At 40.1% G+C, this 27,171-nt stretch overlaps 1 protein-coding gene across 1 annotated transcript; it reads left to right on the plus strand.

Moving 5' to 3' along the window:
* Nucleotides 1-1,416: 1,416 nt before the first annotated feature.
* On the plus strand, nt 1,417-22,273 carry LOC132780242 (glyceraldehyde-3-phosphate dehydrogenase 2). Its single transcript, XM_060783841.2, has 11 exons — nt 1,417-1,504; nt 9,933-10,136; nt 11,610-11,706; nt 13,851-13,957; nt 16,125-16,215; nt 16,437-16,555; nt 17,195-17,276; nt 18,426-18,577; nt 19,360-19,522; nt 19,933-20,030; nt 21,856-22,273. The coding sequence occupies exons 2-11, from the start codon at nt 10,108-10,110 to the stop codon at nt 21,929-21,931; spliced, it is 1,014 nt and encodes a 337-aa protein (XP_060639824.1). The 5' UTR covers nt 1,417-1,504; nt 9,933-10,107; the 3' UTR covers nt 21,932-22,273.
* The last annotated feature ends 4,898 nt before the right edge of the window (nt 22,274-27,171 follow it).

Here is a 27,171-nt window from a genome sequence, read left to right on the forward strand (position 1 = left end):
TTTGTAGTTCAGTGGGCCTCTGCAAATCTCTGGCTGAGAAATCATACCCTTTCCAAGTCCTTAAGGTGAATCCATAATGCTGTAATCTTGTAGCAAGGGCCCTTCCACACAGCCCTATATCCCAAGGCTGAAAATCCCACATTACCTGAGTGTGGAGTCAGATAACCCAGTTCAAAGCAAATATTGTGGGATTTTTTGCCTTGATATTCTGGGATCTAGGGTTATATGGAAGGGCCCTCAAATAACCCAGCTCAAAGCAGATATTCTGGGTTAAGGGCTGTGTGGAAGAGCTCCCAGGTTAGCAATGCAGAAAATCCCACAATATCTGCTTTGAATTGGGATATATAGCAGTGTGGACTGAGGGCACTTCCACGCAGCCCTATATTCCAGAATTCAAGGCAGAAAATCCCACAATATCTGCTTTGAATTGGGATATATAGCAGTGTGGACTGAGGGCCCTTCCACACAGCCCTAAGTTTCAGAATTCAAGGCAGAAAATCCCGCAATATATGCTTTGAATTGGGATATATAGCAGTGTGGACTGAGGGCCCTTCCACACAGCCCTATATTCCAGAATTCAAGGCAGAAAATCCCACAATATCTGCTTTGAATTGGGATATATAGCAGTGTGGACTGAGGGCCCTTCCACACAGCCCTATATTCCAGAATTCAAGGCAGAAAATCGCACAATATCTGCTTTGATCTGGGTTATCTGAGTCCACACTTAGATAATATGGGTTTTTTTTGCCTTGATATTCTGGGATATAGGGCTGTGTGGAAGGGCCCTCAGTCCACATTGCTATATATTCCAGTTCAAAGCAGATATTGTGGGATTTTCTATCTTGATATTTTGGGATATAGGGCTGTGTGGAAGGGCCCTGAGGAGTGGGCTTCAGGGAAGACGGCCCAATGTGCACAGCCAGCTCCTTCAGAGTATACATCTCTTCTGATAGATATGGGCCCCTTACAAGAATGAAGGTGTCTTAATGATGCCCCACTGGAAAATAGAACCGAAAATTATCCCCCCCCCCCCCCAGTCTTCTTTCTTCCCTCTTCCCTCAGCAGCAGCAGCAGGTGCATTCAGCCATAAGATGCTCAAATACGAGAACTGCGCATGCGTACGTATGAGAGATTGGCAGAGAGCGAGAGAGCGCACGCGCGCCCCCTGTGGCCGTTGTTGGGAACCAGCGGCATTGGGTACCACTCTCTCTGTCTCTGCGCCTGTGGTCACGCGTCGCCCGTCGCCGAAGCAGGCGAGGAGGCTCTTTAACCTTGGCGGACGGTAGAGGCTCGGACTGCGCACGCGCGTCAGAAGCCAGCCCGAGACAGGTGACGAACGCTCGCGCCCGAGGAGAAGCGGGGGCGTGGCCAATTCGGAGACGGGGAGGGAGGGGGAGTGAAGCGTTGCCTAGCAGCGGAGCGGCGAGTATATAAAGCGGCAGCGCGGCCGTTGCTCCTCTCATTCCGTTCGCTCCGTCTGTCGTTTGGGAAGGAAGTCTCTCAGGTCAGCGGCCGAAAATGATGATGGTGCAGGCCTCCAACTGGGGGCAGGGGGAAGAGATACATTTAGGTGGAGGCTGGGCTAGTGGAAAAAAATGGCTGTGTTTATATTATCTGTATATATCTGTGTGTCTGTATGCTATCTGTGTGTATATTTATACAGGGGGGCCCAATGGGCACAAAGAGGCCCCAATATAGACTACAGATGATGCTGTGATATGGTGGTGTCTAGTAATTTTCTCCAGCAAGGAAAGGAGGCAAGGTGGGTCGGTGGGCAACCTGAAAAAGGGATGATGCTCTTGGTGAGAAGGCATATTTATTATTGTTTTTGGTGGTGAGAAAGCATATTTATTTATTTACTACATTTATATGCCTTAGAGGGGGACTCAAAGCAGCTTACAAGAATATATATACATACAATATATTATATTATTAGTAAAGTACAATATCAGTATTATATATTACTATATTGTGTTATACCATTATATTGCAATATTATTAGTAATATTACATGTAATATAAATATGTAATTATAATATATTATTAGTAGTATTATATTGCAGTACATTATAATATAAATATTTAGGGTTAGGCATATTTATTATTGTTGTTGGTGGTGAGAAGGCATATTTATTTATTTACGACATTTATATGCCTTAGAGGGGGACTCAGAGCGGCTTACAAGATATATATACATAAAATATATATTATTAGCTTAGTACAATATCAGTATTATATATTACTGTATTGTATTATACCATTATATTGTAATATAATTAGCAATATTACATGTAATATAAATACATAATTATAATATATTATTATTAGTTGTATTATATTGTAGTACATTATAATATTATAAATATTTAGGGTTAGGCATATTTATTATTGTTGTTGTTGGTGAGAAGGCATATTTATTTATTTAAGACATTTATATTCCTTAGAGGGGGACTCAGAGCGGCTTACACGATATATATATATATATATATATATACATACAATATATTATATTATTAGCATAGTACAATATCAGTATTATATATTATTATATTGTATTATACCATTATATTGTAATATTATTAGTAATATTACATGTAATATTATTAGTAATATTACATGTAATATAATTATAAAACTATAATATATTAGTAGTAGTATTATACTACATTACAATATTATAAATATTATATGTATATGCAGTATATTATTTTACATTATATTATATTATTAGCATAGCACAGGAGACAAGGTGGAACTGTCTTCTGCCCCACCCCCCCTCACTCTGGCTCAGAGCAGCACTTGGTGCTGGGGGGAGGGATCCCCAACTGATGATATATGCAGGAGACAAGATGGAACTGTCCCCTGGCCCCCTCTCTTCACTTATAGTTGCTATTGTTTTTATTGTTGTTAGTTTTCCTCCAAAACAGGATGAAGGATTTAACAAGTCCAGAGGAATGAGACACCCATTGAAGACTCATCGAATATAGGCTTTGTATTCCAGAAGGATGATAGGAATCTGGGTTTTGGGCTTCTAGAGCAGGCTTGCGCCCTCCGGATGTTTTGGACTTCAACTCCCACCATTCCTAACAGCCTCAGGCCCTTTCCTTTTCCCGCTTAAGCGGATGTGGGGGGAAAGGAAGGGGTCTGAGGCTATTAGGAATGGTGGGGGTTGAAGTCCAAAACACCTGGAGGGCTCAAGTTGGCCCATGCCTACTCTAGACGGATTTCTGTGTTATACTACATGGACATTGGAAAGTGGGGGCTTCTGTAGGACCAAGCAGGATGATTTTGTTGTGTGCGGATGGTGTGAAAGGATTGTGGAATCCCCGGTTTGGTTGATTTGGAATCCAGTAACAAAAAAGGGGTGGGGGGAGACAGTGGCAAAAGGAACTGCAGGACAATTGTGAAGAGTTGCTGTGAGTTTTCCGGGCATTCCTCTAAGGATTCCTGCCATAGTAGTGGGCAAAATGTCATGAGAGAATGCTTCTGGAACATGGCCATACAGTCCAGAAAAGTCACAGCAACCCAGTGATTCTGGCCACGAAAGCCTTCAACAACACAATTGCAAAGAGTGCTTGCCATTGGCATTGAATATTCCTCTTTCGTAAAGGGTAGAGAAGGCCTGGAATTGCGAAGCGATGACGATGCTCATTGAGCTGATGAATTTCCTTTCCAGTATCCTGGATTTTTCTAGAAGTGCAACTGCGTCAAAAAACAAGAGCTAGACCGGAACATCTCCATTTTATAGAAGGCCTGGATGCTCTGTTTCTAACCTCATCCTTCTCTCTCTTGAATAAGGGAGGGAGCCTCCTTTTTTACCATTGTTTACAGGGATTTAAAGACAGCAGATATTTATATTTGACTCCAACAGATCTAAACTCATGATTGCCAAGGATTTTCTTTTGTTGATTTTTAATATAATTTCCCAGGCTTTTTATCTCAGGGTTCTGGAGATAAAAGCTAATTTAAGGATATGGCATAGATTTCAACACAGATACATTACACAAATCAAAATAACCCCGATCTGAAATGCAAAAGGACTCAGTCTAGCAGTATCAGTTTCAAGCGAGGAAGAAGCAATGGTATTTACATGAATTGCATTCAGTCTAGTTGGATTACTTTTGCGCAGACGGGAAAGCAAGAGCCCTTTTGCCTGTGAGGGAGCTGCTTGCTTTCAGATCAGCTGGCAATTATAGGGATCCGTCCTGTTCATGTGACTGTCGCATCGGTGAGATTAGGAGGCAGAGATGTGCTGCGTGCAGCCAGGCACGCTCCAAGGAGCAGCATCTGAAAGATGTCCAAGATTCCTCCTCAGGGATTTGAGTAATAGAAAAGGCACTTCCTCACAAGAAATACCGTCATGGGGAGGGGTAGCAATCTCTATCCCATAAGGACCAGGTTCTGTAAGTGTGCATTTTTGGGGAGAATGAGCCCCTACTACAGCTACATTGTACCATCATAAAGTAATTTCCTCCCCATCTTGTAAAGAAGGTCACACACAGAATATACGACACAATTCATGTTGTGTTGCCCTTTCTTGGAACTGTTGCTTCAGCTCTCAATGTATATAATATCTGGTTAAAGCTCTCCTACTCCAGTTAAAGCCCTCCAGTTTCAATCTCAAAGGTAGAGCCATCGAGATGATTACTGGTCATACCTCAGTAAATGCCATTGATTTCAATGGGTCTGTTCTAGATGGGACTAAAAAGGGATTTTGTCCTGCTTCTGTGAGCAGATAGCTATTTATTTTGCTCTAGATGGCCACGAGCAACAAGGAGGAGGAAAATATGCAATTTGAGCTCGAGCATAAATTGAATATACTTCTTGTTTGGCTTTGTGGGAAGTGAGTAATGAAATGTCCTTGTTTTCCTAGTAGAAAAAGAGAGAAAGAAACCTGTTCTGTTAGGGAAAATCTGGATGCTGATTGTTACTATGGTTATAGATGGCAAATGCTGAGAAATTTCCAATTGGAGCATATTTTGCTGGCTCTAAACCTGCCTAAACCTAGATACAACTAAACGGAAAAAAAGACTAGAATAGGCCACTCTTTCTCTCAAGGTCATAGCCACTGCAGCTAGGATGTGGTGGCTGTAAAATGCTCAGAGGATGGGAGTACGTGCAGAGGCTACATTGGACTGTGGTGTCTGTCTGCTTAATGCGCTCTTGGTGGACATGGCACTCTGCTCCTGGCCACCAAGTGTCACTGCAGTAACTGGATGCTTGCAGTAAGATGGGGACATTGTCTTGTTGGTAATGAACAAGTGTTTCCCATTACATGTTTTCACAGTTAGTATGACGATGAAGCAGCAGTCAGTATTAAGTCATTGTTTTTCCCGTCTACTATGGCTATTGTTTGCCCCCAAGCAGTTGCACACAGAGTATTTGATTACCATCATTAATGCTTCTTAAATCTGAAGATCTAGGCTGCAAGAGGAATGTGTGTGTGTGTGTGTGTGTGTGTGTGTGTGTGTATGTATATATTATATTATATACACATACATACATATCCTGAAGACCTAGGCTGCAAGAAAAACAAGAGGAATACACACACACACACATCAACATATGTTATAGATGTTTTGTAAAGTAAAATTATTGTTGCAAGAGATATTTTACTTTCTTATAAGATGGGTCAGAGCAGAAGACTTTCTTATAACCCTCACCCACATTGTGCTTCAGTAGTTATATATATATATATATTTAATATACTAAACATACCAAGTTTGTATGAAAATGTGATTTCTATTTCCTGTGCTGGTCTATGACCGAAATAATTATTTGATTTGATTTAATATAAGATGGGTACACATTATATTTCATTGTGGATTGCTATGGGATGGTGTTACCACATCTGTAAACTAAGGTCCAGAATTATGTAGTATGCCATGGGTCTTAAAACTGTGCTTGAATAAAATTAGTTAGAAATATTTCTGCAGTATTGTGAAGATGAGTTGGCTGCATTGAAATAAAATGGCTTCTGCTTCATCCAGTAGTGACTGTATCATGTTCCATATTAGAGGAAAATAAGTGTTTTAGCACCAAGTAAGAGCCTCTTGACTAAACCTTGAAATATTTTAAAGTCTTTTGATTTGATTTATCTTTGTATCTCTTTGTTTGGAACAATGTGACTGCAACAGTTTGGTATGCTAATTCTTTGTGAAATTACTAGAGCTAGGATCTTCAGTAACCCACTATAACTTTGGGCAGAAAGCTAAACAGTTGGCATGATACTGGAGCAGAGCATCATGAGACCTAGAGATTTTGGAGTTGCATGCTGTCTGCTAATGGCTGCTGATCAATGACAGCAAGGTGATCTTGTTCAAGGTCAAAAAGCAAGATATGATGGATGGGAGGTATCGGATACCAGTTTTTCACCAAGTTACCTGATTTCAGGGGAGGGGAATTAAACAGGTCTTAAATTGTTTTCACAGATATACCTTCCCTAATTGTTATTTCTTGGTTATTTCTTACTGTCTTCACATAGACCACATAGATTTGTTTGCCTCATAAGAGAAACATGGTGTGAAGTAAATTAGGTATTCATAGCTTAGTGGGGTGTCTCAATTATAATTGGGGCTATTGACGTAGATTGTATCTGGTGGCAAACTAGAATCCCGAAGAGCAAATTTTGAAGCTGTCATAGTAAACACAGTGAAATAATCTTACCGTGGTATTGTACAATGATGCATAGTTAAACTTGTAAAGTGGGGCAAAGCCCCTTCTACTGGGTAATGTTGAACTACAATTCCCAGCGGCACTACCAGTGTCAAGTGCTACAGAAGATCATGGACTTCTAACATCTGGAGGGCCCCATTTTGCCCTCCTGTTGTAAAATACCTGCCTATAAGAGTCCACATATTTTCCATTATTAATTCCTGTAGCTTAAATTGAACACAGGTGAAACCAGCAATATATAAAGCAAAGTTAAGTGCAGAGAAGTTTTAGAAATCCAAAATGAAAAGATCATCATTATATAACTACTTTGAAAACAGTGACGATGTGCTTTCTTGATGTGTGACCTCAACAACTGCTTCTGAGTCAGAGCAGAAGACTTGTCAAGCATTCTGCTGCATCCCATAGCGCAAAAACACCATTACTTCATGCACATGTGTGGACAGTTGAAACACAAGTTTGACAATAGGGGACAATAGGGGAACATGGCAGTTCATGTAGTATGTTCTCTGTTAGATATCATTACTGAAGGTATGTAAAATAATAATGAACTATTTCAGATATGCAATAAAATATTACACTACTAATTTTTGTAACCCCTACAGAGATGCCTTTGACAAAGCTGTCTTTATCTCTTCAGAATCAAATTATAGCCCAATTTAATATCTGCCAATTCATTTTGACCTTCATTCCTATTCCATTTTTTCTACTGGTGCTACTGGAATTTATGTTTAGCCTCGAAAGTAATTAACATATTCATATGTTTAGTACAGTAAAACATGTAGAACATGTTTGGATATTTATGATATCAAATATGTTCTTGACTACACTGTCTTAAATCAGAGCAACATAAGAACCATCTTTGAAGGGACGTCAACAACAACAACAAAAAAGACACAGAAAAGGGTCTGTGAGAATGGTTACAGTAAGTTTAGTTGAATAGAAAACAAATTCCTTGGATAAAGTTAACAAGTTTCTTGAAATCCCATTTCAGTATTTCTAGGTAGAGAAACGGTAGATAGGTCAGCCAGCAAAATGAACCCACGCGATGGCTCTCCACCAATGGAGCAAGGTGGTAGCACATCAGTTAGTGTCAAAGTTTTCAGGTAAGCAAACCTCTCAAAGGGCTTCTGATGGATTTTAAAGATATCTATCTTCTCTCTGAGTCAGTATAGTTAATGCAAGTGCTGGTAAGATCTTTTCATTGATGTACTATACAAGCATAATATTAGGCCTGCATATTCACAGTGTAGCAATTCAGAAATATCCTATTCCTTGTATATTTATTATCCTTATTATGTTTATTTATACCCTGCTTTTCTCTCCAATAAGGAGACTCAGTGGCTTACATTAAAAGCCTTTCATTACAGTATTTACAAACTGCTTTTCCAGGAGCTGTATTTCTACTGGAGAAATCCAAGCCCCTTATGTAGATTACACACCATCTTCCTGATAGTAGTTCCCCGGATAAGGATAGTTATTCAGATTTTTTAAAGTACATTTTTTAGTATGTAAGGGCTCTCTGGTGGCGCAGCGGGTTAAACTACAGAACTTGGTGACCAAAAAGTTGGTGGTTCAAATCCGAGGAGTGGGGTGAGCTCTCGCTGTTAGGCCCAGCTTCTGCCAACTTAGCAGTTCGAAAACATGCGGTGAGTAGATCAGTAGGCATCGCCTTAGTGGGAAGATAATGGCACTCCATGCAGTCATGGCGGCCGCATGACCTTGGAGGTGTCTATGGACAATGCCAGCTCTTCGGCTTAGAAATGGAGATGAGCACCACCCCCAGAGTCAGATACGACTAGACTTAATGTCAGGGGAAACCTTTACTTTGACCTTTAAGCATTTTGTAATTTGGGGTGGGAATCTTGTAGCCATCCAGATCTTTGACAGATCCGTGGACATACATTGAAGAATTTTATTTAGTAACCATGGAATTAACAAGGAAAAATAGGAACACCTTGCTTCAAGGGTTACAATGTTCTTATGCTGAAGTGTAAAACGAAACATCCAGACGGTTACTACTGGTATATTGTTGCTTGGAACAGTGAAATCCATAGCGCATTGATGTGAATATAGCAGTAGCTGCCAATCTGCTTCCTCTAATTGACTCCCAATTAATAATGCCTTGGGGATTGAATAGAGGAAAAGGAAGTCTCAGTGGCTAGCTGCTTTGATCTGAATTTGTGATGATAGCAAGTCGATTTAATACAGTTTTGATAATAGTTACTTTATTTTTATATCCCATCACCATCTCCCCGAAGGAGAGAGGACCTCCCCTTACAAGCCCAATAACAAAGTTAGACAAGTAAAGCACATTAATAACACAATAAACATATGACAATCTAATTACACAATTAAAATATAAAAACATCATTCGAATAAATTAAAGCCAATCTGAATAACCAGAACCAGGACTATGGTGGGCAGATCAAAATTAGAGAGGGCTGGGCATGGCTTGTGCAAACACAGATTATAGGGCCAGGGCTGGGGTAGTGCTGAGATTCAATTTGATGGCCAATTAGGGCCAAGCAATCATAGGCAGGGGCCTAAACATTTTCAAATGCGCATTTGAACATTCATGTTTTGAGGTCCCTGCGGAAGAATATGCTTCTAGAGTGACCACTTTATTTAATTTGAAATGAATTTATATCTGTCTCCCACTATATATTCCAAATAAAATACAGTTAAAATAATGGATAACACACAATTTAAAAACAATTTTACAAATAAAGTTATGTCAACCATGCAACTTTTTGTTTCATTTCTTTCCAATTCACCAAAAAAAACCCCAAGCGCCATTGTTGCATCAGTTGACTATGCTCTTAAGACATAAAGTGCAATGTTTCCCCTGTTTCATTGTACTTTCTAAGATGTTCCAAATAACAGTCAGGTCTCTTGTACATTTCTGGGGAAGAGATATGAACACATCTAGAATAGACAAAAATAACTTATTAAAATCTTGAGAATACAGAATGTACTTCAGCAGTTGGTGTACTTGGGACAGATTGAAAATACTTGAGAAAATAATGGCAAGATCATATGTGGAATAGTCTATGTGACACTCATATCATTTTCATGATACTTTTTCCACCTTGAAAAGCATAAAGGGAAGGTGTTAAAAATAAAGAAATCCCAAGTCCCTTGATTTGTCGAAGTTTCCTGGGGAAGAGGAATTTATTAAACCAATTTAAATATGTTGAATAGTATGCTCTGTAACTATATCTGCCCATGCCAGGTGCTTATTTTCTCACTTCTTGCAGGCTCCAGATCAGTGAAGGCTCTCCTCCAAAGATCTCTCCTCAGCCTGTGCCACCAACCCCAGAAGCAGAGCCAGAACCACAACCACCCACCCCAGAGCCCGAACCAGAAGCACCTCCTCCTCCTCCTCCGCCACCACCACCACCTCCTCCACCTCCACCACCACCTCCAAAACGAATGGCTGAATTCGCGGTTGGAATCAATGGGTAAGGTTATTTTTTTCTCTATTGCTTGAGCTGGATGTGTATTTTTTTAAAATATGCTTCTTGGCTAACAAATAGTCTCTGAAACCCATTCTGGGTTCTTACTGATGATGTCACCTCACTTATCAAAATAAAAAGAATGTCTTTATTACTTTTTTTATCACAAAGCTGTATAAGACGGAATGGAACCTGTTCTCCAAACCTGTAGTTGGAATATAGCTAGCTGACTTAAATCAGAAGAGACTCTGCAACCAGAAACTTATGGCTGAAATCATATTAAGCACCAGTGCGAAGTTGGCAAGCTGTAAATGGACATGGCTGAAAGCATATGTGCTGAACGTTGAGTTCTTTAGCCATCAAGGAATATTTTTTTGTGCTGTCTCGTATTGAAGAGCCCCACTCTAACCCTAACCCAAGCCCCTAATGGAACCCTTATTAGAGTGGGCAACTTGGGATCTTCAGGATGTGTTTGGCTTGCAACTTCCCATGACCTTAATGAAGATAGCTAATGGCAAAATGTAGTTGCAGTCCAGCAACTTCTAGAGGACAAGACTTGCCCATGCATGTAAACACTGTTACTGAAGCTTAAAGGTTTTTTTTTGTTTTTTTTTTGCACCGGGATTATGAAGTCTACCAGTTAGAACTAAGTTCCAAATAGTAGCTTGGAGGGATGGCCCATTTCCTCTTATAACTCATTAACAAGACTTTAGGATAAATTAGTTAGACAAACAAAACCCCCCTGGTGCAGCGGTTTAAACGCCAAGCTGCTGAAATTGCTGACCAAAAGGTTGGCTGTTTGAATTTGGGGAGCGGGATGAGCTTCCACTGTTAGGCCCAGCTTCTGCCAACCTAGCAGTTCAAAACATGCAAATACGAGTAGATCAATAGGTACCGCTTCAGCGGGAAGGTAATGGCGCTCCATACAGTCATGCTGGCAACATGACCTTGGAGGTATCTGTGGACAACACCAGCCCTTCTGCTTAGAAATGGAGATGAGCACCACCCCCCAGAGGCGGATATGACTAGACTTAATGTCAGGGGAAACCATTACATTTACCTTGTTAGACAAACAGAGGTCTATATTTGAATTCCTGCAAATCAGAAAATCTAATTTGGGATGGATAATGAGTGAGACATTTTGTTTCTCCTTTTAAACACCTTAACAGTGTACATCCTCTATCATCCTGTTCTCTACCAATAGACATTTTTCTTCTATACCTAATTCTGGGAATGGAAAAGGGAGCCATAAAAATACAATCAGCGTTTTGAATCCATGGGTTCTGTATCCACGGATTCTACTATTCATGGTTTGGAAAATATATATTTAAAAATACAAAAAGCAAACCTTGATTTTACCATTCATAATTTCTTGGCTAAGACATGTTGAAGTAATCTTTTTCTGTTTTTCATAATTATGTAGAAGGAGTTTGTTGTGACATTTTCTGTTTTGGTAGATTGACTTCCTTTTTTCTGCAGATTTGGACGCATTGGGCGCTTGGTGCTCCGAGCCTGCGTCGAGAAGGGAATCAAAGTGGTAGCAATCAATGACCCTTTCATTGACCTCAACTATATGGTAATGTCCAGAATTCAGAGTTGCATTGATCATAGTACATCTGATAATAAAGTACTTTCTTTATCTCTGGGTATACAATACTTAACAGCCTAGTCATTGTAACATGTCCTTCCTGCGAGCTTGTTCTTATACAAGCAAACCAAACTGTCTTACACCAACATCATGACATAGAGATGAACTAATGGAAAAAGATAGAGACAGCAATAGGCACACTTTAGGCCTATGGAATTCACTTTGGTTTTTACTAGAATTGCAAGGTTCTCTCTCCAGTCAGAGACAGGTGCATAATAATCGATTTGGAAAGGCAGGAGATCATACTCTTAGAATAAATGAACAAGGGACTGAACTCACAGACAGTAAAAATTATTTAAAGTATCAGGACTGAACTTACATTCCAGACACCCAAGAATCCCCTCTAGTTCATTCCTGCCTATCTCCTTGTCTTTATTTTATGTCAGCACCTTAATGTGGGAGAAGCTACAGGTCCTTTTTATTGCTTAAGTTAAAAAAAAGTTAAAAAACCTTTGTGAATCTGTTAGCCATTGGGGTGGTGGGGATTTTGCCAATTTTTTTGCCTCTCAAGGTGTTCTGGAACAAGGGAGGGCCTCCTCCTCTAAACAAGAACCACTTTGTGCTAAAGGGCTGGGCTTTAGCACAGCTGGTAAATCACCAGCAGCAATAGATCTTATCAATCAAAAGGTTTCCAGTTTGAAGTCCGGGTCGGGGTGAGTACTTGACCTTCAGCCCAGCTTACATTCCACCTAAGCAGTTCAAAAACAGCTGTGAGCTGTGAGTAGAGAACTTAGGCACCGCTTAAGTGGGGAGGTATTTTATGGCACCATAAAGAAAATCCCAGAAAAATGCTGGTGTACAAAGGAAGGAGGAAGTCTGTGATCAAGGCTCTTTGCCATAGATATGGAGCAACAGCACCCCCCTGTGGCCGGAATTGAGCATAACCTCCAGGATGTTGAAGTTGGGAAAATGCCCACATAATACATCTATCTGTCTGTTTAATGTTTATCATGTGTGTCTTCTGTGATCCGCCCTGAGTCTCCTTCGGGATGAGAAGGGTGAAATATAAATGCTGTAAAGAAATAAATAAAGTTTCTGTTTGAAAAACAATATGCATCTCTTGGGCAAAAGTAGGTCAGAGACACCTTACAAAATGGCAGAAATCTATCATGATTCCCTCATGTGCGTGTGCAATTTTCCACCAATACATAATCTACTGGGGGAAAATGGGTGAAGCACAGATATGTGATGTGAGGCATTGTCCTTTTGTCACCAAGCAGAAAACCAGTGCAATTACCAGTATCTGAAGTGATTTCCTACCCCTAGTATGAAGCATATGAAATTGGATTCAAAATAACAAAGTACAAATTGGATTCAATAGGTATAAAGCCCTATGGAAATATTATGCCAGTGCATGGATATCCGATTCATAGTGTTGTAGGGTTCTCAACATGTGGGTCCCCAAATGTTTTGGCCCTCAACTCCCAGAAATCCTAACAGCTGGAAAACTGGCTGGAATTTCTGGGGGTTGTAGGCCAAAACACCTGGGAACCCACAAGTTGAGAACCTCTTGTTGTAGGGTGACTAGTACAGTCCCAATACTGTCTGCATAGACTTCTTGTTTCTAGTTAAAAAGTTCAAGAGATAATGCCCCTTTTTGAAATGAAGCCAGACACATGCATCAAATAAATAAATAATATAAAAACAGTGGGTTGCTGTGAGTTTTTTGGGCTGTATGGCCATGTTCCAGAAGCATTCTCTCCTGACGTTTCACGCACATCTATGGCAGGCATCCTCAGAGGTTGTGAGGTATATTGGAAACTACACAAGGGAGGTTTATATATCTGTTGAAGGTCAAAGGTGGGAGAACTCTTGCCCATTGTCTGTTTCTCCCACCCTTGGTCTTCAACAGATATATAAACCTCCCTTGTCTAGTTTTCAACAAACCTCACAACCTCTGAGGATGCCTGCCATAGATATTGGCGAAACATCAGGAGAGAATGCTTCTGGAACATGGCCATAAAGCCTGGAAAACTCACAGGAACCCAGTGATTCTAGCCATTAAAGCCTTTGACAACACAATAAAAATATCTAGTTTAATATGTTTTTATGATTCCTGTTTTTCTGCTTAGGTCTACATGTTCAAGTATGATTCCACTCATGGACGTTTCAAAGGAGAGGTGAAGGCTGATGGTGGCAAATTAGTAGTGAATGGCTCAAAAATATCTGTATTCCAATGGTAAGTGGAGATAAAAAGGGCACAGTATTGATCGAACCTGAGTAGAAATTCCCTGAGATTTTTAGCTAGTACTGTGTCACTAATTCTCAACTGACCACAAGAGAGCATTGAATTTGTACATGTGAAAGATAGAGCAGCCAGCATAGAGTAGAAACTTATATTGTGATTCCTCACAGAACCATTAGAACAGTGTTTCTCAACCTGGGGGTCGGGACCCCGGGGGGGGGGGGGGTTGCGAGAGGTTATCAGAAAAGCCCATCAGGAAACAACTATTTTTTTGTTGGTCATGGGGATTCTGTGTGGGAAGTTTGGCCCAATTCCAGTGTTGATGTAGTTCAGAATGCTCTTTGATTGTAGTTTGAACTATAAATCCCAGCAACTACAACTCCCAAATGTCAAGGTCTATTTTCCTGAAACACCACCAGTGTTCACATTTGGGCATATTGAGTATTCGTGACAAGTTTGGTCCAGATCCATCATTGTTTAAGTCCCCAGTGCTCTCTGGATGTAGGTAAACTACAACTCCAAAACTCAAGGTCAATCACCATCAAACCCTTCCAGTATTTTCTGTTGGTCATGGGAGTTCTATGTGCCAAGAGTGCTTCAATTCCATCATTGGTGGAGTTCAGAATGCTCTTTGATTATAGGTTATCTATAAATCCCAGCAACTCCAACTCCCATGTCATTACAAAACCAATGCCCCCCCCCCCACCAGTATTCAAATTTGGGTGTATTGGGTATTTGTACCAAATTTGGTCTAGTGAATGAAAATACATCCTGCATATCAGATATTTACATTATGATTCATAACAGGAGCAAAATTACATGAAGTAGCAATGAAAATAATTTTATGGTTGGGGGTCACCACAACATGTGAAACTGTATTAAGGGGTCACGGCATTAGGAAGGTTGAGAATCACTGCATTAGAAGAAAAGACAAATTGACCTTTGGAGGAAGAACAGGATAAAAATGCAGTGAATAGACTCCTCGTTGTCATAGAAATAAATCAGTGGTAATTTGGCTTTTGTCTAGTTTGATGTGAACTTGCTGATGTACCAGAGATTGTTAAGCTGGAGTGTTATCATTTTGTTCTCACTGGGTATATCAATTCCCTCACTAATGTAAGTTTTGTCACAGTGGCAAGAATATCATATGCTGAAAAGTGGAAAATGGGAGAGATACTAGCTGCAGAAGACTGGATAGTAAAGATGTAGGAAATAATAGAAATTGACAAATTACCAATGTCATTGAAGGATAAGTCATTGGACAGATTCTTAGAAGAATGGAAACCATTTTATCAATATAAATTTAAGAGAAAGGGAAAGACTTTATGTACTGGTCTGGAGACATAAAATGCTGTCTCTAGAGTAAGCAGAAGTAAAAAATTTGCTGGATATAAAGTGGAAGAAAAATCTTAAATTTATTTTCCCAACTCTGTTGTTCTGATTCTGATTCTACTTTCCATATATACGTGAGTATAAGTCAAGTTTTTCAGCCTTTTTTAGGCTGAAAAAGCCCCCCTTGGCTTATACTCGAGTCAAGGTTATTTATTATTTTACTCTGTTATTGTTATTATTATTACATGTATTATTTTACTCTATTATTATTATTATTATTATTATTATTATTTATATTACATTATTTTACGCTATTATTATTATTATTATTACATTTACATTATTTTTCTCTATTATTTTTATAACATTTATTATTTTACTCTATTATTATTGGAAGGACATGTAAGCACATTTACATTGAAGATGGTTAGAATAACAATTTAATCAGAGTTGGACTGTCTTAAATTAAATTATAGTTTTATGTAAATATTCGGAAACACTTAACCTACTAATGCCTCAATTAATGTAATTTTATCAGTATCTTATTTTTATTTTGAAATTTACCAGTAGCTGCAGTGTTTCCCATCTTTGGCTTATACTCGAGTCAACATGTTTTCCCAGGTTTTTGTGGTAAAATTAGATGTCTCAGCTTATTTTCGGGCTGGCTTATACTTGAGCATATATGGTACATTGTACTAGATGTTTATAGCAGCATGTGTATTTTAATTGCAGTCATTTCTGGGAGATTCACTGCCTTATAGTAAATTTGCTTCAGTAGAAATCAATTGCATAGCTTATCCTTATAGTGCTACGATCTTATATTTCACAGCATGAAACCAACTGAGATCCCTTGGGGAGATGCAGGAGCTCTGTATGTAGTGGAGTCTACTGGAGTCTTCCTCAGTGTTGACAAAGCTTCAGTAAGTATTTGGAAGTTTCACCTATGTAGTTTACCCAGAAATTCTTAAAACAATTGATTTTTAAATGAATGGGCTGAGATGTCTGCTGCATCAGAGAGTGCAGTCTATTATAGGCTCTCTGACCATGCAGTATATTTCCATCTTACTCTTAATGTCTATTTTTTTGTAGCATAGTTTGATCTTCAGAACATGACTGACTTAAAGCTTTTCTTCTTCTGTAGGCTCATCTGTCTGGTGGAGCCAGGAGAGTAGTGGTGACCGCACCATCTCCTGATGCTCCTATGTTTGTTATGGGAGTCAATCATGAGAAGTATGATCCATCCTCCATGAATATTGTGAGGTAAGAGTTAATGAAATGCTTTACTTTAATATCACTTTAAGGTCAGACTCCAGGGGACCCATTTCATTTGAAATGGGTCATGCACACAACATGGATGCAGGTCATCTCAACCTGTTTGTGACATAGCATATGATAGTGGAGAAAGTAATGCTACACGAGAGCAAAGTCTTCCTTTTTATTATTTTTGCTCCACAAACTATTCTTATACAAAGCAAAAAGCTGTGTATATGGGTCCAGAATATACAACAGTCAGCTGTAGCTGCCCTCCAAATGGCTGGGGAAGTCTTGATTATGTAGAAAATTGAAATTCGGCTGGGTTCCGAGAAAGTTTTCAAACCAGGCACTTAAAAGTCGAAGTCCAGAAGAGAGGACTATAAACCAAAGTTGTTCATGGAACAAACATTGACAACATAGTTTAGCCTATAAAAATTCTGTTCATATTTATCTATGTTTATAAGCAGTGATAAACATAGATATTTATGTTGCAAGTTTCATTTATATTTGTGTGTGGATTAGCATAAAACCAAAGTTCCAGTCTTCATGTTGGCTAGCTGGGTGAGTTATTCCTGTATTGCAAGTGCCGCTTTATGAAAGACTGTTCAAGAAATAAAGTTATAATGTGCACTAATTGTTTTTCAGCAATGCTTCCTGCACTACTAACTGCCTGGCACCTTTGGCCAAAGTCATTCATGAGAACTTTGGCATTGTGGAGGGCCTTATGGTAAGAACTTCGTAGAGGAGGATGATTAGCTTTTATTAACTTCTTATGTTTCCATTCTGCCTGATGAGGCTGACTGAGAACATATTGCCCTAACTCATTGCACAGCCATGTTTCCATTTCTCATGTTGACTCTATTAATTCACTATGCTATTTCTGGAACTTATTACTGGCTTTAACAATTATTATTTGTGAATTTTAATTGCTTGTTTTAATTGGGTTTTTTTTACTGTTGTTTATTTCTATGTTGTTTTTGTCTTTGTAAGCCGCTCTGAGTGCCTTCAGGGAGAGAGGGTGGGTTAAAATAATAATAATAATAATAATAATAATAATAATCATCATCATCATCATCATTATCATCATCATCATCTAGCTAAGATTTCCTGTGGGAGCAGAGTTTGCATCCAGGAGTGGGCCTTTTGTTTCCTGAAAAACCCTGGGTTCTCTCTTTCCTGGGCTTCCATTTAAATAAGAGGATGCTGAACATCTTAAACAATGGGGCATATCCCCACTTTTCCTTAACCAATATAGACATAAATAATGATTGAACCCTTCAGAGCAACACAGTTAGAACTGTCTTCAGTCCTTAAATGCCAACCTTGTACATGAAGATAACATGGGATTAAGTCTTATTGTGTGGCTATATGCTACTACGATTTAGATGTTGTTGTCTGGAGATGATATGAGTCTAAAACATTTTGAGAGCAACAGATTGGGAATGTTTTGTGTATTGGGTTGCTGTGAGTTTTCCAGGCTGTATGGCCATGTTCCAGAAGCATTCTCTCCTGACGTTTTGTCCACATCTATGGCAGGCATCCTCAGAGGTTGTGAGGTCTGTTGGAAACTAGGCAAGTGGGGTTTATGTGTATTGTTTCTGCATTTTGTCTACTGAAATATCCAAAAAGACAAAGCAGGCACCTTTACTAGTACTTTAGCATATAAATCAGTTTTCTGGTTTCATATCAGCCAAAATATGACTTAATTTTAATCAAAACATGTTAACTCTTGTTTATAAATTCTATCGATCTTTACGTGCAATGGAAAACTGTCAGATTTCCATAGAAACCTGAGACATGTCTTCTTAAATTAGAAACAACACTTCTACAAAATGTCTATGCTTATTTCTGAGCAAGCTTGCTTTTTGTGTTGCAGACCACTGTTCATGCTTATACTGCCACTCAGAAGACTGTAGATGGTCCCTCTGCCAAGGCCTGGCGTGATGGGAGAGGGGCCCACCAGAACATTATCCCAGCTTCTACTGGTGCTGCCAAAGCAGTGGGCAAGGTCATCCCTGAGCTTAATGGGTATGCAACATGGCTTATCTTTGGTCATCACCAAGGAGGCTGTCTGCTTTGGTCTTTAAGTCATCCCAGGCCTTTCCACACAGCCATTTAACCCAGAATATCAAGGCAGAATAACCCATAATATCTGCTTTGAACTGGGTTATCTGAGTCCTCATTGCCATGTAGTCCAGTTCAAAGCAGATAATATGGGATTTTATTCAGCTGTGTGGAAGGGGCCCTAGTTGTTTGATATCGCAGAAACACCTTTACAAGTTGTAAGCTATCTCTAGTAGTGCTTTCCTGTTATTGGGAAGCAACGTATTGCCATGGATTCCACACCTAGGCATATTTAAGACATTTACACTAAATATGCAGAGCGTTTTGTTCTCTATTTTTCCTCCATTGCCTTTCTGACAAGAGCTCTGGAGAATTGAGTAAGCACTGGAGTTTACTTCATTGTCTGACATAAAAATGCATTTATGTAGGACAGCTAACGGTACTTCTGGCATGATGTCCAAGTTTACTAACTACTTCATTACACTAGAGAAAAAATCCACTTAAATCCGGTTTATGTCTCCTGCAGAATTCTGGAGTTTGTAGTTTAGTGAGGTTGTTAAAGGCTCCTCCCTAAGCTACGGTCCCCAGAAATCTGCAGAAGGCAAGAACTGCATTTTAAGTGGATTTTTTCTCTAGTGTGCTGAGGCCCTTAAGAAGATGTATTGCCCACTGTATTCAGTTGTCTTGAAGGGTGAGTTTAATATACGGGTCCAATTTCCTTAATAACTAAATTTATTTTTTAACAGGAAGCTCACTGGCATGGCATTCCGTGTGCCAGTATGTGATGTCTCAGTTGTTGACCTGACATGCCGCCTCTCCAGGCCAGCCACCTATGCTCAGATCAAAGAAGCTGTCAAGAAGGCATCTAAGGGGCCGATGGCAGGAATCCTGGGATATACAGAAGATGAGGTAAGTGGGTGATATTCTCAGGTGGACATGATGAGTTGAATGGTAAACACCCAAAGCACACCAGTGAACTTGTATGTAGAATTCAGCTGACTTATAGTTTATCAGAAACAAGGGATGCAGCCTTTTATTTTTCGTTTTTGAGGAACATAATTGATGTTTCTAAATTGATCTGTGTTCTTAACTTAGCAAAGGCTTTTTTTGTTTGAAACCAAATGTTTACAGATGCTTTAAAACACAGAATATCATAATCTCCATAGCATTGTCAATTACCTTTTGTGATTGATGTGTGTGTATAAAATAATTTTGGCAAATTCTTGACCTTGGAATTGTGGAGTGATGACTTGACACACATATGGAAGTTTTTTTTAATTTTCCTTTATATGCAGTGAAATCTATCGGCTTTCTTTCAGGTTGTTTCTACTGATTTCCTTGGTGACAATCGTTCCTCCATCTTTGATGCTGGAGCAGGGATCTCCCTGAATGATAACTTTGTGAAGCTCATTTCTTGGTAAGAATGAACAAGGTTATTTCCTTTGTCTCACTTCTTCAACACTGAAACATTGTTGGCATCTTACCCAAAAATCCTTCTCCAAGAGGAGACTTGGGAATCCATACAATTGTGGGGCTTGTCTCCAAAAGGTATCAAATCCATCTGAACAGATTTTACAGGAACTGAAGAAAAATGTGCTAAGGATATGCATTCTTTGGCTATAAAATCATAGAATCATAGAATCAAAGAGTTGGAAGAGACCTCATGGGCCATCCAGTCCAACCCCCTTCTGCCAAGAAGCAGGAATATTGCATTCAAATCACCCCTAACAGATGGCCATCCAGCCCCTGTTTAAAAGATTCCAAAGAAGGAGCCTCCACCACACTCTGGGGCAGAGAGTTCCACTGCTGAACGGCTCTCTCAGTCAGGAAGTTCTTCCTCATGTTCAGATGGAATCTCTTCTCTTGTAGTTTGAAGCCATTGTTCCAAATGCTCTGCCTCAGTGATTCGATACATTCTGATAATTTAGATCTTTACATAATAGTCTACTTCTATCCAGAAAACTCATTCTTCAGGGTTTTTTTTTTTTTAATTTAATTCCTTTTGGAAACAAACTACAATTGTTTTTCTGAGTAGCAGTGTTACCTCAGTGAAAAGATGGCCTGTCATTCTTTTTGATCAAGTGGCTGAGTAATTTGATTGCAAAAAAAAACTACTAAAATAAGAAAGTCTGGCTACAGGTCAGAGGGAGAGAGAGACACATTATTCAATGAATTTGCCATCATTTAGGAGTCTGATCTAGATTCCCACCAAACCTACAAAGTACCTTGTGTTAGAGCGGTTTTTCTCAACCTGGTTGTTGGGACCCCTGAGGGGGAGTTGCAAAGGGGCTTTCAGAGGTGTTGCCAAAGATAATCAGAAAACGCATATTTCTGATGGTTTTAGGAGCCCCTTTGACAGAGAAGGCTGAAGATCTCTCTGCCTGTCCTTCTCTTCCTTTTTGGAAGCAGACAGTGAATCCTCCCACCAAAAGCCGTCCTCCTGCTGTGATTGGCTGATCTCTCAGCTGGCCTCTCAGCCAAGGGGAGGGAAGAGCAGGCATGCTCTCCCCTAAATTACCATTGATTCTTCCCAAATCCCTCCAGTATTTTCATTTAGTCGTGGGGGTTCTGTGTGGGAAATTTGGCCCAATTCTATTGTTGGTGGGTTCAAGGGGCTCTGATTGTAGGTCAACTATAAATCCCAGCAACTACAACTCCCAAATGTCAAGGTCTATTTTCCCCGAAACTTCCCCAGTGTTCACATTTGGGCATATTGAGTACTCATGCCAAGTTTGGTCCAGATCCATCATTGTTTGAGTCCACAGTGCTCTCTGGATGTAGGTGAACTACAACTCCAAAATGCAAGATCAATGCTCACCAAAACCTTCCAGTATTTTCTGTTGGTCATGGGAGTTCTGTATGCCAAATTTGGTTCAATTCCTTCATTGCTGGAGTTCAGGATGCTCTTTGATTGTAGGTGAACTATAAATCCCAGCAACTACAACTCCCACATAACAAAATCAAATTTGGGCGTATTGGATATTTGTGCCAAATTTGGTCCAGTGAATGAAAAGGCATCCTGCATATCAGATATTTGCATTACAATTCATAACAGTAGCAAAATTACAGTTATGAAGTTGCAATGAAAATAATGTTATGGTTGGGGGTCACCACAACATGAGGAACTGTATTAAGGGGTCGCAGAATTAGGAAGGTGGAGAATCACTGTGCTGGGGGCTGCTAAGGCACGTTTTGCGTGTATGAATGAGAAAATGGCTTAACTTTTTATTTTTGTCTTATAGGTATGATAATGAATATGGCTACAGCTGCCGTGTAGCAGACCTCCTGAAGCACATGTACACCAGGGAGGAACACTGAACACTGCCCACACCTCACATTCCAGGCTAACAGAGTGGCCTCACCTCCTTTAGTCAATAGGTTTGATCTCCTGGCCCCGTTCTTTGCTTCAACCACAGGACCCTGAACACTGCACCTTATGTGTCACTGTAAAGCTTTTTGTGTGTACATGTGAGTGTGACTCCTGCTTTCCACAGCAGCTTGTATGAGCTTAAAAATTGTAGTGAAGACAAATTACACCAAATTTCCCCTGGAGAAAAGAGAGTTTATCCTCTGGGGTTGCGCGTTGGTTTGTGTGGCTGTAGTGTCCAGGAGATCTTCTAAGTGTTAAAATAAAACCACTGAAGTTATGTGAACAAGAAATGCACTTCTGAGTCTCTTAACCTGCGAAAAAACCTGAAATTCACATTTTTATTATATCAAATATGTCTCTTTCTATGACAAGTCAGTGTTGATATCTTTCTGAAATGCCATATGCCTTGCAAAATGCTGTTCCCCAACAACTTTTGAATCTCAGTGCTCCATGTTATGGGAAAAAAGAAGATGAAAATATTAGAGCTTTAAGTAAAATGTTTACTGCTGTAAGTACCCAAGGAACTGAAGATTAGTAACTGGGCCCCCTGATGGCACAGTGGGTTAAACCGCTGAGCTACTGAAATTGCTGACTGAAAAGTTGGTGGTTCGAATCCAGGGAGCGGAGTGAGCACCCACTGTTAGCCCCTGCTTCTGCCAAACTAGCAGTTTGAAAACATGCAAATGTCAGTAGATCAATAGGTACCGCTTCTGTGGGAAAGTAACAGCACTCCATGCAGTCATGCTGGCCACATGACCTTGGAGGTGTCTACAGACAACGACGGCTCTTTGGCTTAGAAATTGAGATGAGCATCACCCCCCAGACTAGACTTAAATGGAGATGAGCACCACGACTAGACTTAATGTCAGGGTAACCTTTACCTTTATCCTGGTCTAGACCAATTGTATCACAAGACATGAAAAAGTGTTTCCTTTAATGAGTTGCCGTGACACAGAGAAACATAGGATTTCTATTTGCTAAGCTTTAGTATGTTCATTGAGTACTAATTATGGAGACATGACATGATCTAATTCAACGGTTCTCAATCTGTGGGTCCCCAGATGTTTTGGCCTTCAACTCCCAGAATTCCTAACAGCTGGTAAACTGGATGGGATTTCTGGGAGTTGTAGGCCAAAACACCCGGAGAACCACTGATCTAATTGGAGGACTGTTTCTTATTGGAAGAAATTGGTTGTATCCAACTGCTTCTTTTTGCAAACAGAATGCACCTAATGCTTGAGCAAGGAGACGCTATTAATCTTTGCAGATCCATTGCTGTGCTCCATACCATTTGAAAAGGTCTTCAAAGTTTGGAGGACCTTTGAAGTGCAGGGAGTAGGGAGGAATTAGCAAAATTGGGTTTCTCACTCTGCAGAATGTTTTTTAATGGGGTAAAAAACTGGATACAGTTTTTATTGAGACTAGAGGAATCCTTGATCTTGAAAGTCTGCAGAACAGCTGCCTGAGGTATGTTTCCCATGGCAGGGAGAAATCATAATATCCTTTATTCATATATCTTCATGTACAACTGGGCTGGATAACTCCAAAAGGGAGCTTGTCATTGACAACCCAAACCCAGCTGATTTAAAGTGCTTTTGATCCACAAGAAACCCCTTTCTGAACATTTATCTATTTATAAAACTGATCTAAGTCAAGGCACAAGGCACATAAATAGTTTTGTTATAGGTTACAAGTTTGAACACCAAACTCAAGTTGTGCAACAGGGTAGGAAAAGTGTGGTGTATGTGTTCCTTAGCACCCCATTTTGAGCCTCAAAAAGCCCCAAACCCCGAAAATGGAAGCACTGAGTCAACTAAACTTGACCAAACATGTGTCTAACTGCCTTACATCTACAGAAGTTTGAGTTATCTGAAAGTGGTAAGACATTTCAGCCTCAGAGGATCTCAAATTCTTAGTTTGGCCAGAACCATTTCCTTTGTCATTTCCTCAATAGAATCCATTGTTGAGCTCTTCTATCGCTTCAGGAGTTGATGCTTCTGGCAAATGCCTCTGATACGGGAAGGAATACTTTCTGGAAACTTGACCCTTATATAATGAGACTGCTTGCACAAGTATGGCTGTAACAGTATGAAAAACAGAATGTCCAAGATTTTCAGCAGATAGACCTTGAAGTTGTATATGAGCTCCTTCTGTCAGTTCCAGCTCCCCATGCAGGGACATGAGAGAACCTTCCCACAGGATGGTAAAACATCAAAACACCCAGGTGTCCCCTGGGCAACGTTCTTGCAGACGGCCAATTCTCTCACACCAGAAGCAACTTGCAGTTTCTCAAGTTGCTCCTGACATGAAAAAAAAGTTCAAAACATCAGGTGAATTGGTGTTGAACCGTCTAAAACTTTAGGAAGCAGCTTCTAGCTATGTCAGACTATAAAAAGCGTTTTGAAGCAGTGGTACAAGACCTATTTCCCTGGGGCTTTAATAAAGTCTTTGGAATTTGACAATGCCATTCAAATGCATGAATTGAACAAAATGGCAACAATGGATTTACACTTAGAATTATCTCCTTCACCAAGCTTTGGCTGTACTTGGGTAGGAATAGGAACACTTACACTTGAATAGTCCTGAGGACCATATGGTTGGCTTTCAGGCATCCTATGCTGACTTCAGATCTCAGTTGTAAATCCTATTAAGAACGTGAACTTGGCATTTAACAATATTCCAGAAAGGAGCAATAACTCAAAAATGGTTTTCTTGTCAGAAGGATGCAGTTCTATCATTGGCATTGCTCTCTAACAGAATCTGAAAGTTTGGGAAAATGTTTATTGAGAAAGGTTGCCTCTTACAGCTTCTGATGCTGAATTAAGTATGCGAGGCAACTTGACCACCAAAACAACTCTCTCTCTCTCTATATATATATATATATGTATGTATGTATGTATGTATGTATGTATGTATGTATGTATACCACACTATCTCCCCGAGGGGACTCGGGGCGGATTCCAGTATAACAATGGCAAGCATTCAATGCCTACATAAAACACACAGTACTAACATAAAATCCCAGAAATCCCCCACATATAAAAATAACATTAAAGCATAATGTCAAATTAAGACCTTACACCAGTAAATTAAACCTGACATCAATAAATTAAGCTACATGTAATCAGACAAAATTCTATAATAACATAAAATCTAAACAAAACATAACCATAAGTGTACAACAGTCAGCAAGGGTTCACAAAATGGTGTGGGTTGGCTATGTAGTCCAATGAGGTCATTGGGCTGGTGTGGACCAGGAAAGCCCAATATGAATAGTTCTCAACCAGATGCCTGGTACTTATCTCTCAACCATCTAATCCTCCTACTCTCCATATTCCAGTGAGCAAAATCGGGTCTTCAGTCGTTTTTAAAGGAGAGGAGAGAGGGGACCAGCTTTATTTCTTTAGTGAAGGCGTTCCAGAGGTGGGGGGTGACCATGGAGAAGGTCCTCCCTCTCGTTCCCACCAGCCGTTCTTGGGATTGGGGTGGGACCAAGAGCAGGGCCTCCTCCGATGACTGCAATGCCCAGGCAGGTTTGTAAGAGAAGATGCGATCACTCAAATAGCTTGGACTCAAAGGCTTTAAAGGTAATGGCGAGCACTTTAGTCCGGAAGCAGACTGGCAGCCAGTGGAGCTGCTACAACACTATTTATTTATTTACAATATTTGTATACTGTCCTCAACCCTGAAGGGGACTCAGGGCAGTTCACAGTGTTGGCAACAATTCAATGCCATCTATAAAAACAGTATAAAACATTAAAATCGACCCACCCATAATAAAACATTAAACATTATTAAACATCACATAAAATAGCATCACCTATCACACTGAGACATAGCCGTTGTTGTAAACAGTCCTGGGTCACTGCATTTTCAACTTTCACTTTAAATATTCCTATGATGGGCTGAACACTTGGTTCCACAACCAGGTCTTTAGCTGTCTCCTAAAGGTCAGGAGGGAGGGGGCCAATCTGATCTCACTCGGGAGGGAGTTTCACAACCATGGGGCCATCACCGAGAAGGCCCTGTCCCTCGTCCCCACCAGCCACACCTGTGAGGCTGGTGGGGCTGAGAGCAGGACCTCCCTGGAAGATCTTAATCTACAACTTGGTTCATAGTTTGTGGATCTCTCCCTGTATGGAGCTCCTGTTAGCAATCTGGCTGCCAATCTCTGAACCAATTGAAGCTTATGAACCATCTTCAAAGGGAGCCTTACATAGAGAGCATTGCAGTAGTCCAAGCAGGGTGTGACTAAGGCATGGACTACTATGGCCAGATGTGGCATCTCGAGGTATGGGCGCTGCTGTAACCCCATACCTTGATTTGCCTTCCGACTGACCAGGAGTACTTCAGTCTTGTCTGGATTTAATTTCAACTGATTAGCCCCCATCCAATCCATTACAGCTGATAGGCACTGGTTTATGGGTAGGACAGAATCCATTGTATTATTGGGATCATTGTATAGTTTACTGTACATTTGCTAAGTAACCTGATAAAATTTCTTCTACTAAGATCAAACTGCTTTATGGCTCAGTCTGGAGTGAGAAACAACTGTTTCCCCAAGGTGATTTTGGACTGGAGTCCCCACAATTCCAGCCAGCCTTGCCAAAGGCAAAGAATTATGAAAGTTGCAGTCCAATGTCTATGGAAAGTGGCATGAGTCCCACCTCTGCTATATTGTAATGGAGCATGGAAACTTACTTTTGAGGCTACATCTCAGCAAATCAGTATGGCCACTGGGCATGGCAATTGAAAATATGAGGGTTAAATGAAAAGTAATGCCTCCACCTTCATAACTCCTCAATAGATAGCAGTACTGGTATGCGGCAGGTACTGGATTGTTCAGTAGACTCTCCTTTACACTTTCATTTTGGCAGGAAGCCTTAGCATTGAACGATTGTGTTGTTAAAGTGTGACGTATGGAACCCTGCGCAGACGGTGGTCAATGCGACTTAAGCAACATGCAGTCATTGAATTCTTGACAGCAGAAGGTGTCACCCCAAAGGAGATTCGTCAGAGAATGCAAGCTGTTTATAGTGATTGTGTTGTTGTGAGTATTGTGTGTCATTGGACGAGTAAGTTTAAAGGTGTCGAGGTGGGAATATCTGACTTGTGTGACAAAGAGTTGGACGTCCTGCAAAAGCAACCACCGAGTTTCACAAGCAAAAGGTTGACAGATTGATTTAAG

Source organism: Anolis sagrei, chromosome X (genome assembly GCF_037176765.1).
Source record: "Anolis sagrei isolate rAnoSag1 chromosome X, rAnoSag1.mat, whole genome shotgun sequence".
NCBI lineage: Eukaryota > Metazoa > Chordata > Lepidosauria > Squamata > Dactyloidae > Anolis > Anolis sagrei.

Bases quoted from the DNA above. Each gene is read 5' to 3' on its own strand.
- LOC132780242 (XM_060783841.2), top strand. From the start codon at position 10,108: ATGGCTGAATTCGCGGTTGGAATCAATGG. The intron at 13,958-16,124 runs GTAAGTGGAGAT...TATATTTCACAG, and splicing joins AAAATATCTGTATTCCAATG to CATGAAACCAACTGAGATCC. The intron at 16,556-17,194 runs GTAAGAGTTAAT...ATTGTTTTTCAG, and splicing joins TCCTCCATGAATATTGTGAG to CAATGCTTCCTGCACTACTA.